This window comes from Asparagus officinalis, chromosome 3 (genome assembly GCF_001876935.1).
Source record: "Asparagus officinalis chromosome 3, Aspof.V1, whole genome shotgun sequence".
Lineage (NCBI taxonomy): Eukaryota > Viridiplantae > Streptophyta > Magnoliopsida > Asparagales > Asparagaceae > Asparagus > Asparagus officinalis.
This window is the reverse complement of record NC_033796.1, coordinates 325,056-342,298: the sequence shown is the minus strand read 5'-3', so window position 1 is coordinate 342,298 and position 17,243 is coordinate 325,056. Positions and strand designations below refer to the sequence as shown.

General features: G+C 42.7%; 2 protein-coding genes across 2 annotated transcripts in view; both read right to left on the bottom strand.

Moving 5' to 3' along the window:
• LOC109832546 (photosynthetic NDH subunit of lumenal location 2, chloroplastic) lies at positions 1,014-7,306 on the bottom strand. The gene is made up of 2 exons (XM_020399886.1): positions 6,980-7,306; positions 1,014-1,369 (listed from the first exon to the last, which is right to left on the bottom strand). The coding sequence occupies exons 1-2, from the start codon at positions 7,274-7,276 to the stop codon at positions 1,271-1,273; spliced, it is 396 nt and encodes a 131-aa protein (XP_020255475.1). The 5' UTR covers positions 7,277-7,306; the 3' UTR covers positions 1,014-1,270.
• The window catches only part of LOC109832545 (expansin-A10-like), a 1,945-nt gene continuing 756 nt past the window's right edge, over positions 16,055-17,243 (bottom strand). Inside the window, exons 3-4 of the mRNA XM_020399885.1 lie at positions 17,088-17,243; positions 16,055-16,986 (exon numbers count right to left, since the gene is read on the bottom strand). The exon at positions 17,088-17,243 is cut by the window's right edge and continues 130 nt beyond it. Coding sequence (XP_020255474.1) covers positions 16,680-16,986; positions 17,088-17,243 — 463 coding nt within the window. The 3' untranslated portion in view covers positions 16,055-16,679. The remainder of the gene's footprint in view (positions 16,987-17,087) is intronic.

Sequence of the window (17,243 nt, the reverse complement as noted above, 5' to 3'; positions counted from 1 at the left end):
CGAAGTGACCAATTTATCTCTCGTGCTCCGGGTATAAATACAGGTATCATTCAAACTTGGAGGGGGACTGCTCTCTCAAAAATCTGCCTTTAGAACACACACTTCTTACTTTTCCCACTCAAGTTCATCAGCTAATTAACTTGATCGTTGGAGGTACCATGAGGGAACTAATCCCCACCCTCTTACGAGTTTCTACATATGCAGATTGATAACACCCCAACTCAAAAACCAGACATAAAGTCAGGGAAGGAAGTGGCCCATCTTCAATACTGAATCGAACCTATCCTCTTCTAGATACGATTGATTGTTTGATCTTAGTCATCAACATCTACAATTTGAGTTTAAAACAAACAAAATACAAATTATAGGATTTTATATCCCAAAACATTGATGAAACAAACAACATTTTAGAGATCCCAAAGCATGTTAAAAAACCTATGGATTTCAAATCCCATTGTGAAATCCATATCTTAAAATTATAGGATTTGAAACAAACACCCCCTAAATGAATTATAAATGTTTCCCTAGCTCTGCATCTTCTCTGATCGAATGAGACGGGTATAATATATCACAGGCCTTCGTTCTTCATGATAATTGTATCTGTACCTTCCTTGGAGCTTGCTAGATAGATCATTAGATTGGGCATAACTGTTGTCTTTGGTGTATAATAATTAATAATAGAAGCATTTATCCTTTTCTTTCCTTTTCCGTCAGAAATAGACTAAACGGCTTAATTTGTCTTCAATGGTAAATATGAAGTGGAGAAGATTAAGGACCGATGGAGGTTCCATGAATTGCTCGCAATTAATTAATACAGAAAACAGATTGAAGCACTATATACATAAATCCAATATTATATAAATAATTGCAAGAAGTAGCCATGCTTGTAATAGAAATTAAGAGTCCATGTGAGTGAACAATAGCATACTTCAAATTAAAGGGAGCAGCATTTTTTTTTTTGGGGGTGAGAAAAAGAGAGCAACAACAGCATAAAGAGATGCAATACACATAGATGCAGGTAGATAAATTCCATTACATATGGCTTCTCCTTGTGAGGTTATGTACACATTGTCTAAAACGCACAGCACAGCACATCACAGAGCAGACTCCGGAGTGAGCTTTAACAGGTCAAATGACAAGCTTAATTTGTTACATATATGGAAACCATAGAGACATTATTGGGGTCATGCATTCATCCATGCTGCTAGCATGAAAACAGTACTTGAGACCAACATCATTTTGTCGACAATAAATTCCATATTATGGTGGATCAGGCTAGCATTGCCACAAGCTCGTCAAGTGACTTGAGGGTCTTCTCATAGTAGAGATAAGATTCATACACTTTTGGGCTACGAACATAACGATCGAGCTGCACGCACAATTATTCATATATATATATATATAACTATAAGTAACTAGGCTCCCACCTAAGGACGCGGCCTAAAATCACATCATTTCCTAAATTTTTTTTACGATCCGCTCCGTTAAACTTGATCTACACGTTCTTAAACCCAAATACACTAATTTTGGGGTGAACCCGTTGTGTTTTGACCATTCGTTGAGCCGTGCAAAAAGTTCTATTCATTCGAAACCGTTAAAATTGCAGCGAGTGGATAAAGGGTCAAAACACGACGGGTTTACCTCAAAATTGGTGTGTTTGAGCTTAAGAACGTGTAGATCAAGTTCAACGGAGTGGATAGAAAAAAAAACAAGAAAATGATGTGATTTTAGGCCGCGTCCTTAGGTGGGAGCCTAGGGTGTCACTTTAGATTCACTTTTCCCTATATATCGTATAATCTATCTATATCTATACTACTATAAAAAAGGATTGCTATGTTAAAACTTTTGATTTCCTTTTATACCCTCTCAATTTTAATAATCCCCAATAACTATAATAAAATATGTGTAGTTCTAATGACTACTAGGTTCCCCTAAAATTATATTTTTGGTTAAGCACTAATTATTATGTTAGTTATCTTGTGAGGACTTTTGGGTTCCCATGAAATTGTATTTTGGGTTAAACACTTATTCTTAATTTTGTTTTACATAATTACTATGCAGCTCGAAAATATAGTTAGGTGTATGCAATAATATGATGAAGGATAATGTTTTAGAGCAACTAACCAATATTATATTACACAAAGGCCTCTTTATGTATTTAGAAATACACAATTTTCATCTTAACTAAGCTAAATATGAGAAATGTTTGACCATAATTTCTTTATGTTCTTTGTTTAGAAGAATAGAGAACTTGCTTGTAATTATACTATAAAACTGTGCCTAATGTTGTACAAATTATGCATAGTTTGCTAATGTAATAGCTAACTATTTTGATTTGGACTCCCATGAAAAGAGAAAATGAGCACAAAATAGTAACTTCTAGAAAAAATATAGGATAATGGATAATCAAATTATTTGAAGAGATGAAGAGTCAATATGAAAGTTTAATTACAAGACATTGAGGATTAAACGAAAATGATGTGTACTCAGTTTAGCAATATACAAAATTAGATAACTTAAAAATATCCTTAAATTTATAATTTGAAGCAAACCAATGTAAAAACTGCAGAGTTTGGACCATAATGAATATTCAATCTCTTTAATAGTCATTTTGTTTATAAGAAACTTGTTGATGCTAAAGATCACACAATATAATCCAGAATAGGCTGGTTACGGTTGAGTAGTGATAGAAGATGATGAAGGGGATCTCTTCCTTTCCCGAATTTATGTCTGGCCACTGAGTTAGAGTTTGCAATATGCACAGAAGAAGTCGTGAGAGGGCGGGGTGATGATTCCCCTGTGGTACCTCCGACGATAAAGTCAGTTGATGAACTTGAGCTTGAGTGGAGAAATAGAACTATGTGTTCTTATGCTATGTGCATTAGAGATGATCTCTGAGATTTAGGTCAGAAGGAGAGTTTAGATTGCTAATCTTTGGCTATGGTGAATAACATCTGCATATAAAGGGATTGCCAATGGCAGATTGGTCACTTTGGCCATGCAAATAGCGGTGACCAAGTGTGAGCTGGAAGGTAAGTCATCCTTTACTCTACATGTGTCGGCTGGCGACAGGAGGAAGATCACTTCGGCCTCGATTTGAGAAGCGATCGATGAGATGTGGGCTGATGAGCTGCGTGATGACGCATGGTCTTTGAGTAGACATGATATGACTTGTTGTCAGGATGGATAAGCTTTAGCGAAGTTATCTTCTAGCTTCGCTGAGAAGCAATGTCCCTCATAATGGGACTAAACGAGGAGAGTCGACTCGTTGAGAGGAGTGATGACTCGTTGAGTCTACTAGGCTCTTGGTGAGTTGCCTGCTGTGAGAGGGCCGACTGGTACCGTCTTTCGAGTCGACATTGGTGATTGTCGACTAGTCTAGTCGGCTGAGTCGGACTGCTAGCTGATCTCTGGCTATCTCTCCGTTGGTCGAGATATCGACTCATCAAATCATATATCTGGAAACAATTATACTCCATACCAGTTGGCCTATTTCGCTTGGAGTCCACTTTAGCCGAGTCCAAGTGAAATGAATAAAACTCTAGACTGAAGTTATGGCTATTGATTGCTTTGTAGCATTGCTCTGATTGAGCGAATCAAGTGGCAATTCTTGAGCTGATCGTGTATTATCGACCCGAATGTTACGAGTCGGCTTGACAACTGGTTCATATTACGCCTTCTGCGGGCAAGATGCTCAGCTCTTGGTCAACAAAGACCGGCAAGTTGAAGTGCTTTGAGTCTTTTTGCCGAAGATGACCGGGCAATTGAACTCCATGCCTTGGGTTTACTCATAATGATATCAAGGTCTTAATGACAGAATGATAACTCTAAGGTTAGGCCTTATGTTGGACCTAAGTCTTCATAATCCTCGTATGGTCGAGAGGTGACTATGAGAGTCGATCATAGAGTTGTGCCTTGGGCTTATCCTTAAAAGGAACCAAGGTCTTGACCATGATGATCAATGAGAGCCGGAGGAATCGAATCATATGTTGTGCCTTGCGCTTACATTGATAAAGAGCCAAGGGCTTTGAAATATGACTGAGGAGTCGAACCACCTAGGCTCTTGAGAGTCGACTAGGTTTTCCCCTATGACCGAGAGACGACTGTGGGGGTCGGCGAATGGGTTGTGCTTTGGGCTTATCCTGTTGATGAACCAAGGTCTTGACCATGATGATCGATGAGAGCCGGAGGAATCGAACTATATGTTGTGCCTTGGGCTTACCTTAATAAAGAGCCAAGGGCTTTGAAATCCGACTGAGGAGTCGAACCACCTAGGTTCTTGAGAGTCGACTAGGTTTTCCCCTATGGCTAAGAGACGACTGTGGGAGTCAGCCAAAGGGTTGTGCCTTAGGCTTATCCTAATGAGGAGCCAAGGGCTTGGAATCCTACCGAGGAGTCGAATGTCTAAAACTACGAGAGTTGACTAGGGCTTCCCCTATGGCCGAGAGACGACTGTGGGAGTCAGCCAAATGGTTGTGCCTTGGGCTTATCCTGATGAGGAGCCAAGGGCTTGGATCAGGGTGCCAAAGGCGTAGTTGTGGAGGTCTCTGTGACCCTAGCTGCCACCTTGTAGGCTCGGGCATCTTCCATATCCATGTATCCATGGGCTCTGGACATCAGTTGCTCATAATTGACGTCTGGTTTCTTAGCAAGAGAGTCGACCAAGTCATTGCTCTGCAAACCGGCGACGAGTGCTGACATGGCGACCGCACTCCCTGGGTCGTTGACTTTTAGCCTCTTGGCTTGGAATCTCTTGAAGTAGGTCTTCTGACCCCTGCCTCATTTGGATCAACATAAGACGGGGGAGCTTCTGCTTGGCGTCAGCTAGGAAATAGTGGATGAACTTTCGGCTAAGCTGTTAAAAGTTTCTGATGGATCTCTTTTCGAGAGTATTCCACCAAAGCTTAGCATTCCCTGAAAGAGTGATAGGAAAGCACCGATAGAGAATTGCTTCTGAGGCTTAGAGCATACTCATCACATCATAATAATTCTGAACATGCTCAGAGGGGTCTCCCTTACCCTTGTATGTCTCTATGCGAGGCATTTGAATTTCTCACATGGGACATTCATAAGGTCGTCTGAAAGGGGGTTGTTACTCCCGAAGACACTTGCGATCGGTCTAATGCCTTGATTGTATCCAGAGGCTCTAATGGTAGCCGAGGGGACCGGAGAGGCACGATGGCGGAGAGTCTTAGAGACTGCTTCTTGCGGCTATGGAAGCCGGCTGAGAAGCTCATTGGTGAAGGCAGCAAATTGCTCTTGGCAAGATTGAGAAATCATATAGGCTGTTGCTTCAAGCTGGGCTTGAGTAGCATAGCTTTGATGAGGTCCTTTAGGACGAGATAGCTCAGCTCTATCTTCAGAACCAGACATATTCTTTCAAAAAAGAAAGAAGGCCCCCACGGTGGGCGCCAACTGTTGATGCTAAAGATCACACAATATAATCCAGAATAGGATGGTTGCGGTTGAGGAGTGATAGAAGATGATGAAGGGGATCTCTTCCTTTCCCGACTTTATGTCTGGCCACTGAGTTAGAGTTTGCAATATGCACAAAAGAAGTCGTGAGAGGGAAGGGTGATGATTCCCTCGTGGTACCTCCGACGATCAAGTCAGTTGATGAACTTGAGCTTGAGTGGAGAAATAGAACTATATGTTCTTATGCTATGTGCATTAGAGATGATGATCTTTGAGATTTAGGTTAGAAGGAGAGTTTAGATTGCCAACCTTTGGCTATGGCGAATAGCATCTGCATATAAAGAGGTTGCCAATGACAGATTGGTCACTTCGGCCATGCAAATGGCGGTGACAAAGTGTGAGCTGGAAGGTGAGTCATCCTTTGCTCTATATGTGTCGGCTGGCAACAGGAGGAAGATCACTTCGGTCTCGATTTGAGGAGCGATCGATGGGACATGGGCTGATAAGCGGCGTGATGACGCATGGTTTTTGAGTAGACATGATATGACTTGTTGTCAGGATGGATAAGCTTTGGCGAAGTTATCTTCTAGCTTCGCTGAGAAGCAATGTTCCTCATGATGGGACTCACGAGGAGAGTCGACTCGTTGAGAGGAGTGACGACTCGCTGAGTCTACTAGGCTCTTAGCGAGTTGCCTGCTGCGAGAGGGCCGGCTGGTACCGCCTTTCGAGTCGACATTTATGAATATCGACTCGTCTGGTCGGCTGAATCGGACTGCTAGCTGATCTCTGGCTAACTCTCCCATCGGTCGAGATGTCGACTCGTCAGATCATATATCTGGAAACAGTTGTACCCTATAACAAAATTTATGCTGATACTATCTTAGAGTGGAAACCTAAAGCTTTGATGTTTTGAGATAACCCTAAAACTTATTGTTTAAATTATAAATTTAACATTAAAAACTAATTTAATAACATATGTTAATTTATACATGCATCACGCACCACGTGCAATGCACGTAAGACATACTAGTTTAGTTAAACATTAATTGTAATAAACCAGTTATAATAGGGAGTAGGTCGCAGGACGTGATTGAGATAATTAGTTTGAGAAGATTAATTGTAATCGAATCTTATTATTATGGAGAGGGGTTCCATGCAAAAGGACTTCCAAGAGGGGTTTTCATGTAATTTAACCATCAAAGATGGACAGCTACCGAACAATTGTCTGCGTTGCTTTATATTCAAAAGTAATTCAAAGATAAATCTCTTTAATTACTGGTTTATCCTACTACGTAGTTTTGAATAATCCAATCCTAATTATTGTAGTGAAGGTCATAACTAGGAAAAAAAATTAATTTGTTATCCTAGTAATTAGAATAGGATAAAAACATAATATCTAAAAATATCAAGGGTAGTATTGGCCATAAATTTTTTTTTTCGAAACTCGTGTTTTTAAAGAACAAGTATGATATGATATGATCATGATGATGTACATGTATATAATTGTATATAATTGGGCACAATATATTATTAAATAAATAAATGAAAAGGGTTACACATATACCTCGGACATGTTGTCGACGACATCGTTGGCAGTCTTAACGTAGGACTTGCGCTGATCGTCAGGAACGGTGGACATGGCGTTCTTGAGGTCGGAGTCGAGATAGGCTGATTTGAGGCGGATGTAGAACATGACGTACCTCCACGACATTGTCTCAAGCATGTGCCTCATCTCTCTCAGCCCCTCCGTCGTCTGCCTGATCCTGGCCACCGATTCCTCCGGGGACAGCTGAGGCTGAAAGTACTTCTCCTTTATGAACGACCTGGTCCCCCACCTCTGCTGACCATTAATCTCCTCCATTGCCTCCGCTTCGCGTGCGCTCCCGCCACCGGCCTAGCGGCCTTCCAAGCATCGCGGTCGCCCAACGCTCCACCGCCGGACACTATGCCCGATCGACGCCTCATCGGCGGCAGTATCGTAGGCTCTGTGAATCGGGCCGGATCACGCAAAGATCCCTCGGTTACCAGCTTTTCGCTGCCTCTGGGTCATTAGCCCGCGCCATGCCTTCTGCATCTCAATGCCCGCGGCGCGGTGTGGGAGCTGACTGATGCCCTGCCGTAGCGCAGTAGGAGGGGCTTACAAGACTCGACATTTTGCTTATGGCGCGAAGGTGGAGTTGGATATATGCTAGCTAATTAAGTGGTAAGGATTGCTGGTAGCATACTGCTTCTAATTATTATATATATATATATATAGTATATATATATATATATATTATATGATATATATATATATATATATATATATATAATATATATCTTACTATATATATATATATATTAATGCTTTGTTCTGTCTTAATTAGGTATATATTCAATTTGAATTGTAGAGAGATTAGATGCTTGTGGTCTATATTAAGAGCACAAGAGAGGGAGCGCGTGCTTTGTTTCCTGCCTTACCCGCTGCCTAAGGCTTATCTCTCCTTATCCGCTTCTAGCTAGCGCAGGATAATATGCAGAGATATTTCACACAAGCATGCGGGCAAACTAATAAGTGTGTGTATCCGTTGATACATGTACATCTTTCTGTACCGAACATGTAATTAAGACAATACAAACTAATTTAGGTTTTTTAATCGAGGCATCATGGGCCCGCCTTTTCTTAGGGCTTGTTTGGATTTGGACCAAGTTAAGGAAACATAAAAGAAATTAATTTAAAAGAAGATAAGAGCATCTCCAACAGCTTCCTCATTTCTCACTTTTGGAGAATTTAGTTAGGTTTTTGGTTCAACAGATTCCTCATCCCATTTCCCAAAATAGGGATGGAGGAGAAAAAATAGGAAAGCTGCCCCAAATGTGCAGCATTCTCCAAATTTTTGGAAGAAAAAATGGATTCTTCAAAATGGGAGCTGTTAGAGTTGGTGTAAAAATAATTTAAAGAATATGACTTTTGATCCCCATTTTGGAGAAAAATTTAGAGAAGCTGTTGGAGATGCCCTAAGAGCATCTCCAACCGCTTCTCCATCTTCTTAAAATACTCAATTTTAGAGAATATAGAGCTATTTTTAGGTCCACCAGTTTCTTCATCTCATTCCCTAAAATGGGGATGGAGAAGAAAAAAAAAGGTCTTTCCCCAAATCTGTAGCATTCTGCAAAAATTCTTTCTTTTCCAAATTCTTGAAAGTAACATTATCATAAATATTTCACATTCTCCAAAGAAGAAGAAAAATATATCTAATACTTTATTGAGTTTTATATATTATTATAATAAAATATCAAACATTTATTTCTTAATTATTATTGAGTATGTAGGATGTTTTATAGTTGTAATAAATGCTTAAATCCCTAAAATCGGGAAGCTGTTGGATTTGGAGCAAATTTTTTTTAGAGAATTTGCCATTTTGCTTCCCCATTTTAGAGAAATTATAGTGAAACTGTTGGAGATGCTCGAAGAGAACATGTAAAACTTATTCGGGAAACTAGGAAGAGGAATCCAGTAGGACTTATTTCACACAGTTTGGAAAGTTTAATAAAGTGAAGGGAAAAGAAAGTGAATATAGAGTTGATCTTACGTCAACTTAAGTGGGCACCAAACCTTTGTCCACTAAAGTTTCTATCCACTCATTTATATATATAAAAAGATTCTTCATATCATGCAATATGAGTGGATAGAAACTTTGGTGGACCATCCACTTAAGTTCACATAAGAATTGCTCAGAGAATATATATAAATTTACATTAATAACCTTATTAAGTCTTTTTATTGTTAGAAATTAGATAAATAATAAAATGGTCTCTTCATAATTATTTTTTAATTAGAAGTTCTCATCCCTTCACCACAATTACACCCCAAATTAGAGGGGGTAAGAAAAACTTGAATTTTCTCCCCTCATTCACCTTCCCGTCTCCCTCATTACCTAGCAAAAATTAATTTCCAAAGAAAGATAATGAGTCTCTTAACTTCCCTTACCGCTTTTTACCCCCTAACCCAAACAAGCCCATATATAAAACCTTGCTGAAATGTCTTAACGAAGATGATGGTATAATCACACAATACTCTAAAATATTGTTTCGTGATGTTCATTCTGTTGATGTTCGATATCACACAGACTACTAATCCAGAAGAGGATGCTTGCGGGGTGATGAAGGATGATGAAGGGAATCTCTTCCTTTCCCGACTTTATGTCTGGCCACTGAGTTGGAGTTTGCGATCTGTACAGAAGAAGTCGTGAGAGGGCGGGGTGATGATTCCCTCGTGGTACCTCCAATGATCAAGTCAGTTGATGAATTTGAGCTTGAGTGGAGTAATAGAACTATGTGTTCTTATGCTATGTGCATTAGAGATGATGATCTCTCAGATTTAGATCAAGAGGAAAGTTTAGATTGCCAACTTGCCAACTTGCGAACCCCCTTTTTATGACGAATAACATTTGTATTTATAAAGGATGCCATGGGCAGATCGGTCACTTTATGAGTGTACTGTAAGGCGGTGGTGAGGGGTGAGCTGGAGGTTGAGTCACCCTTTGTTCTATACGTGTCGGTTTATGAGTGACGGGAGGTCACTTCAATGATATTAGGAGCTAGCAACCGACGAGTCTTGTCGGTTTGTGAGTGACAGGAGGTCACTTCAGTGATATTGGGAGCCAGCAACCGACGAGTCTTGTTGGTTTGTGAGTGACGGGAGGTCACTTCAGCGACATTAGGAGCTAGCAGCCAACAAATCTTTAGACGGCTGAGGATGGAGACATAATGATGATCATCAAAGGTTAAATAATGTTGAGAAGTAATATTCTGGGTCGTCCTCAGGAGGAGTGCCGGCTAACGCTGAGTAGCGATCTTTTGATATGAAGGATCGACTAAGCCCACCTCTCGAGTCGCCTTTGAGGAATGATGCAGACTCGACTGGGGGAGTGACGACTCGGTTGTCCTTTAGGTTGACTCCGAGGAGTGTTGAATCTCTTGAATGCTGATTTTCATACCGACTAACACTGCCTTCCTAGTTGCCAGATCGTGTCGGCTTGTCTGGCTGGTCGAGATGTCGACTCATCAGATCATACATTTGGAAACAGTTGTACCCCATAACAGTTGGCCCCTTTTGTTTGGAGTCGGCTTTAGCCGAGTCTAAGTGAAATGAATAAAGCTCTGGACTAAAGTTAGGGCTGCTGATTGCTTTGTAGCATTGCTCTGATTGAGCGAACCAAGTGACAATTCTTGAGTTGGTTGTGTTGTGTCGACCCGAATGTTACGAGTCGTCTTGACAACTGGCTCATATTGCACCTACTGTGGGCAAGATGCTCGGGCCTTGGTCGATGAATACTAGCAAGTCGAAGTGCTTTAAGTCTTTTTTGAAGATGACCGGACAATTGAACTCTATGCCTTGGGTTTACTCATGATGATACCAAGGTCTTAATGGCAGGATGATAACTCTGAGGCTGGGCTTCATGCTGGACCTAAGTCTTCATAATCCTCTTATGGCCGAGAGGTGACTGTAGGAGTCAGCCATAGAGTTGTGCATTGGGCTTATCCTGAAAAGGAGCCAAAGGCTTTGAAATCCGACTGAGGAGTCGAACGCCTAGAACTGTGAAGAAAATTGACTAGGGCTTCCCCTATGGCCGAGAGACGACTATGGGAGTCGGCCATAGGGTTGTGCCTTAGGCTTATCCTGATGAGGAGCCAAGAGCTTGAAATTCGACTGAAGAGTCGAACCACCTAGGCTCTTGAGAGTTGACTAGGTTTTTGCAATCCTCTAAGGTCGAAAGGTGAATGTGGGAGTCAACCAAAGAGTTGTATCTTGGGCTTATCCTAAAAAGAAGCCAAGGGCTTGCCATGATAGTCGATGAGAGCCGGAGGAATCGAACCATATGTTGTGCCTTGGGCTTACCCTGATAAGGAGCCAAAGGCTTTGAAATCTGACTAAGGAGTTGAACCACCTAGGCTCTTGAGAGTTAACTAGGTTTTCCCCTATGACGGAGAGATGACTGTAGGAGTCGGTCAAAGGGTTGTGCCTTGTGCTTATCCTGATGAGGAGCCAATGGCTTGGAATCTGACTGAGGAGTCGAATGCCTAGAACTGTGAATAAAATTATCTAGGGCTTTTCCTATGGTCGAGAGACGACTATGAGAGTCGGCCATAGGGTTATGCCTTGGGCTTATCCTGATGAGGAGTCAAGGGCTTGAAATCTGACTGAGGAGTCGAACTACCTAGGCTCTTGAGAGTCGACTAGGTTTTTCCAATCCTCTAAGGTCGAAAGGTGAATATGAAAGTCGACCAAAGAGTTGTGCCTTAGGCTTATCCTGAAAAGGAGCCAAGGGCTTGCCATAATGGTCGATGAGAGCCGGAGGAATCGAACCATATGTTGTGCTTTGGGTTTACCCTGATAAGGAGCCAAGGGCTTTGAAATCCGACTAAGGAGTCGAACCACCTAGGCTCTTGAGAGTTGACTAGGTTTTCCCCTATGGCCAAGAGACGACTGACTAAGGAGTCGAACCACCTAGGCTCTTGAGAGTTGACTAGGTTTTCCCCTATGGCCAAGAGACGACTGTGGGAGTCGGGCAAAGGGTTGTGCCTTGGGCTTATCCTGATGAGGAGCCAATGACTTGGAATCTGACTGAGGAGTCGAATGCCTAGAACTGCGAATAAAATTATCTAGGGCTTTTCCTATGGTCGAGAGACGACTGTGAGAGTCGGCCATAGGGTTATGCCTTGGGCTTATCCTGATGAGGAGTCAAGGGCTTGAAATCTGACTGAGGAGTCGAACTACCTAGGCTCTTGAGAGTCGATTAGGTTTTTCCAATCCTCTAAGGTCGAAAGGTGAATATGAAAGTCGACCAAAGAGTTGTGCCTTAGGCTTATCCTAAAAAGGATCCAAGGGCTTGCCATGATGGTCGATGAGAGCTGGAGGAATCGAACCATATGTTGTGCTTTGGGTTTACCCTGATAAGGAGCCAAGGGCTTTGAAATCCGACTAAGGAGTCGAACCACCTAGGCTCTTGAGAGTTGACTAGGTTTTCCCCTATGGCCAAGAGACGACTTTGGGAGTCGGGCAAAGGGTTGTGCCTTGGGCTTACCCTGATGAGGAGCCAATGGCTTGGAATCTGACTGAGGGGTCGAATGCCTACAACTACGAAGAAAGTTGACTAGGGCTTCCCCTATGACCGAGAGATGACTGTGGGAGTCGACCATAGGGTTGTGCTTTGGGCTTATCCTGATGAGGAGTCAAGGGCTTGAAATCCGACTAAGGAGTCGAACCACCTAGGCTCTTGAGAGTTGAATAGGTTTTTCCAATCCTCTAAGGTCGAAAGTTGAATGTGGGAGTCGACCAAAGAGTTGTGCCTTAGCTTATCCTGAAAAGGAGCTAAGGGCTTGCCATGATGGTCGATGAGAGTTGGAGGAATCGAACCATATGTTGTGCTTTGGGCTTACCCTGATAAGGAGCCAAGGGCTTTGAAATCCGATTAAGGAGTCGAACCACCTAGGCTCTTGAGAGTCGGCTAGGTTTTCCCCTATGTCCAAGAGACGAATGTGGGATTCGGCCAAAGGGTTGTGCCTTGGGCTTATCCTGATAAGGAGCCAAGGGTTTGGAATCCGACTGAGTAGTCGAATACCTAGAACTGCGAATAAAGTTGACTAGGGCTTCTCCTATGACCGAGAGACGACTGTGGAAGTCGGCCATAGGGTTGTGCCTTGGGCTTATCCTGATGAGGAGCCAATGGTTTAAAATCCGACTGAGGAGTCGAACCACCTAGCTCTTGAGAGTCGACTAGGTTTTTCCAATCCTCTAAGGTCGAAAGGTGAATGTGGGAGTTGACCAAAGAGTTGTGCCTTGGGCTTATTCTGAAAAGGAGCCAATGGATTGCCATGATGGTCGATGAGAGCCGGAGGAATCGAACCATATGTTGTGCCATGGGCTTACCTTGATAAGGAGCCAAGGGCTTTGAAATCCGACTAAGGAGTCGAACCACCTAGGCTCTTGAGAGTCGACTAGGTTTTCCCTATGGCCTAGAGACAACTGTAAGAATCGACCAAAGGGTTGTGCATTAGACTTATCCTGATGAGGAGCCAAGGGCTTGGAATCCGACTGAGGAGTTAAATGCCAAGAACTGCGAAGAAAGTTGACTAGGGCTTCCCCTATGACCGAGAGACAATTGTGGGAGTCGACCATAGGGTTGTGCCTTGGGCTTGTCCTGATGGGGAGCAAATGGCTTGAAATCCGGATGCCAAAGGTGCGGTTGTGGAGGTCTCTGTGGCTCTAGCTGCCACCTTGTATGCTCGGGCATCTTCCATGTTCATGTATCCATGGGCTTTGGCCATCAATTGCTCATAGCTGGCGACTGACTTCTTGGCAAGAGAGTCGGCCAATGCATTGTTCTGCAGGCCGTCTATGAGTGCTGACATGGTGACCGCACTTCCTGGGTCGTCGACTTCCAGCCTCTTGGCTTGGAATCTCTTGAAGTAGGCCCGAAGGCTCTCTTCTGGCCCCTGCTTCATTTGGATCAGCACGTGAAGGGGAAGCTTCCACTTGGCGTCAGTTAGGAAATGGTGGATGAACTTTCGGCTAAGTTGTCAAAAGTTTCTGATGGATCTCTTCTAGAGAGTGTTCCACCATAGCTTAGCACTCTTTGAAAGAGTGATAGGAAAGCACCGACAGAGAATTGCTTCTGAGGCTTTGAGCATACTCATCACATCATAATAATTCTGAACGTGCTCGGAGGGATCTCCCTCGCCTTTGTATGTCTCTATGCGAGGCATTTTGAATTTCTCATACGGGATATTCATAAGGTCGTCTGAAAGCGCCTTTGTATGTCTCTATGCGAGGCATTTTGAATTTCTCATACGGGATATTCATAAGGTCGTCTGAAAGGGGGTTGTTACTCCCAAAGACGCTTGATTTTGAATTTCTCATACGGGATATTCATAAGGTCGTCTGAAAGGGGGTTGTTACTCCCAAAGACGCTTGCGACCGGTCTGTTGACTCGATCGTATCTAGAGGCTCTAATGGTAGCTGAGGGGACTGGAGAGGCACGATGGCGGAGAGTCTTAGAGACTGCTTCTTGCGGCTGTGGAAGCCGGCTGAGAAGCTCATTGGAGAAGGCAGCTAGAGACTGCTTCTTGCGGCTGTGGAAGCCGGCTGAGAAGCTCATTGGAGAAGGCAGCAAATTGCTCTTGGCAAGATTGAGAAATCATATGAGCAGTTGCTTCAAGCTGGGCTTGAGTAGCATAGCTCTGATGAGGTCCTCTAGGACGAGATTGCTCAGCTCTATCTTTAGAACCAGACATATTCTTTCAAAAAAGAAAGAAGGCCCCACGGTAGGCGCCAAACTGTTGATGTTCGATATCACACAGACTATTAATCCAGAAGATGCTTGCGGAGTGATGAAGGATGGTGAAGGGGATTTCTTCCTTTCCCGACTTTATGTCTGGCCACTGAGTTAGAGTTTGCGATCTGCACATAAGAAGTCGTGAGAGGGCGGGGTGATGATTCCCCTGTGGTACCTCCGACGATCAAGTCAGTTGATGAACTTGAGCTTGAGTGGAGTAATAGAACTATGTGTTCTTATGCTATATATGTGCATTAGAGATGATAATCTCTCAGATTTAGATCAGGAGGAAAGTTTAGATTGCCAACCTGCCAACTTGCGAACCCCTTTTTTATGGTGAATAGCATCTACATTTATAGAGGATGCCAAAGGCAGATCGATCACTTTATGAGTATACTGTAAGGAGATGATGTACAACTAAAACCCACTTCAAACGCTAAACTCAAAAAAGTATTTGGGTGTGATGCATTGATAAAGAGATGATGTACTGAAATTAATAGAGAAGTCCGCTAATTGTCCTTATTTGATATTTATCTGTTTATTCATTTTTCTGTTAAATGGACAAAAAAAAAAGACAGACGAGGGATCCAATTGATGAGTGAAGAAATGATGAACCAATTTGACACGGATACTGTTGAGAGAGAGTAGCTGCATGCCTCAAATGTTTGTCATTCAATGATTCAACATTTTAACTAAAACTTTGGCGGGAAAAACTAGCAAGGACCAAAGTCCCTCATCTTATGAGAAATATGTTTCCCTGTCAATTTACGTTGCATCCAAATTAAAGAGTGACTAATAAGTACTCGAAAGCTGAAAATCCCAAGCAAAGATGTAGCTTGAAAGCAAGTGGCCCTGAACTCCGATATTGAACGCATTATTGACTGGTCAATTGGAAAAAAAATTCAGGGACAGATACCATATATGCCCTCAGAATATGTTTTGAATTGATGTTGGGAATAGTATTGTGCGTTCAGCATCCCTTGACTACGGCGCATACCGCACGCAAACACAAACATAACGAAGAGACTCCTGCGTTGAAAGAGAAATATATATATGGCCAACAAGTAGTTTGCTGCTTGGTTCACCATGCGGCTCCCAGTTTCTTTTTTTCTGTTAAATTTTGAAGTCTTTGGTGCGACTCCCAGTTCATTTTTTCTGTTAAATTTTGAAGTCTGGAGAAAAAGAATCGGAAGACTTATTTTTCTCGAGTGAAAGGATCATAGAAGAATATATAATATACAATAACCCTTTGAGACTCGGTGACTAGTTAATTCTATGAACAAAATCTAACCAGAACAAAACAAGCCACAAAACAAGCACCAGACATGTAAACATAAATTGCCTTTAAACGAATTGAACGGGGGTTTACAATAAGGAATACACTACATAGTAGAGTCCCATGCTCTTGGTGAGACATCATGAGGGCGGAAAAAAAAGAAGAAAAAGAAAAAACATACAACCTACATATAAACTCAGAACTCTCTCAGCAAGTAAGCAGCTTGCTGATTACAACAGCCAAAAACAGGAGGGATAAAGCAAAAAGCACAAACAAGTAAATGAAAAGGGATGGGGAAGATTAAGCCAAGTTAAGAAGGAGTGTTTTTTTTTTTTTGGCGGGGGGGGGGAAAAAAGACCCACCTCTGCCCACTCCTGAATTTGAAAGATTTGAAAGCAGCGTTCCTACTTCCATTTCCTTCTTCTTCTTCTTCTTCCTACGACTCCCCATCAACAAAAAGGCCAAGAAAACAAGCCTTAGAAGTGATTGAAGGGATCCCACCCACCCTCAAAACATATTAGGAAGAAAGAAGGGGTCATGTTAAAATAAGCCCCTCCTCAACTTCCCCCCTGGTTCTAAACTAGCTAGCACTAATTAATTAAGCATCCGTATATATTCGTAGACTAATAATAATAATATTCCATAAATACGTATATAAGCTGCTAGAAGGCTCAACGGAATTGTGCTCCGCTGAATGTTTGGCCAAAGGACCAGCCAGCAGGGGCGACATTGTAGGAGACGAGGGACCTTCCGTCGCTGGTGGTGACCTTGAAGGATAGGGATTGGCCGTTGAGGTAAGTGTTGCTCTGCCAGTTCTGGCCCCAGTTCCTGCTCATGGGCTGCCACCCGGTCCTGGATCCTTTGATGGACACGGCGTGAACATCTCCTGCACCTCCGACGTTGGTGATGAGGACCAGGTTGAAGTAGGAGTGACCGTTGACCGTGAACCTTATCCCTCCCCTCTTCCTGCACTGAACCCTGCAACCGGCATCCACAAGTTTAATATTGACTATATATCACACAACCAGGAACGGGACAAGCAAAAGCGAAAGCCAAAAAAAAATAATAATAATAAACACCTTCGGTAGGCAACGGGGACGATGCCAGCCTTGTACTGAGCGATGTGCTGGAAGACGGGCTGAGCGAGATCAAAGTGGTGGAGAGGAGGGTTGCACCAGCCCCCTGCGTTGTTCGGGAGGGCGTTGTTCGGCGGGCAGAAGTTGGTGGCGGTGACC

What these genes read in the sequence shown, in the direction of transcription:
- LOC109832546 (XM_020399886.1), bottom strand. Translation starts at nt 7,276, where the DNA reads ATGGAGGAGATTAATGGTCAGCAGAGGTGGGGGACCAGGTCGTTCATA. An exon ending in TCGTCGACAACATGTCCGAG is followed by an intron (nt 1,370 to 6,979) that starts GTATATGTGTAA and finishes TTGTGCGTGCAG; the next exon opens with CTCGATCGTTATGTTCGTAG.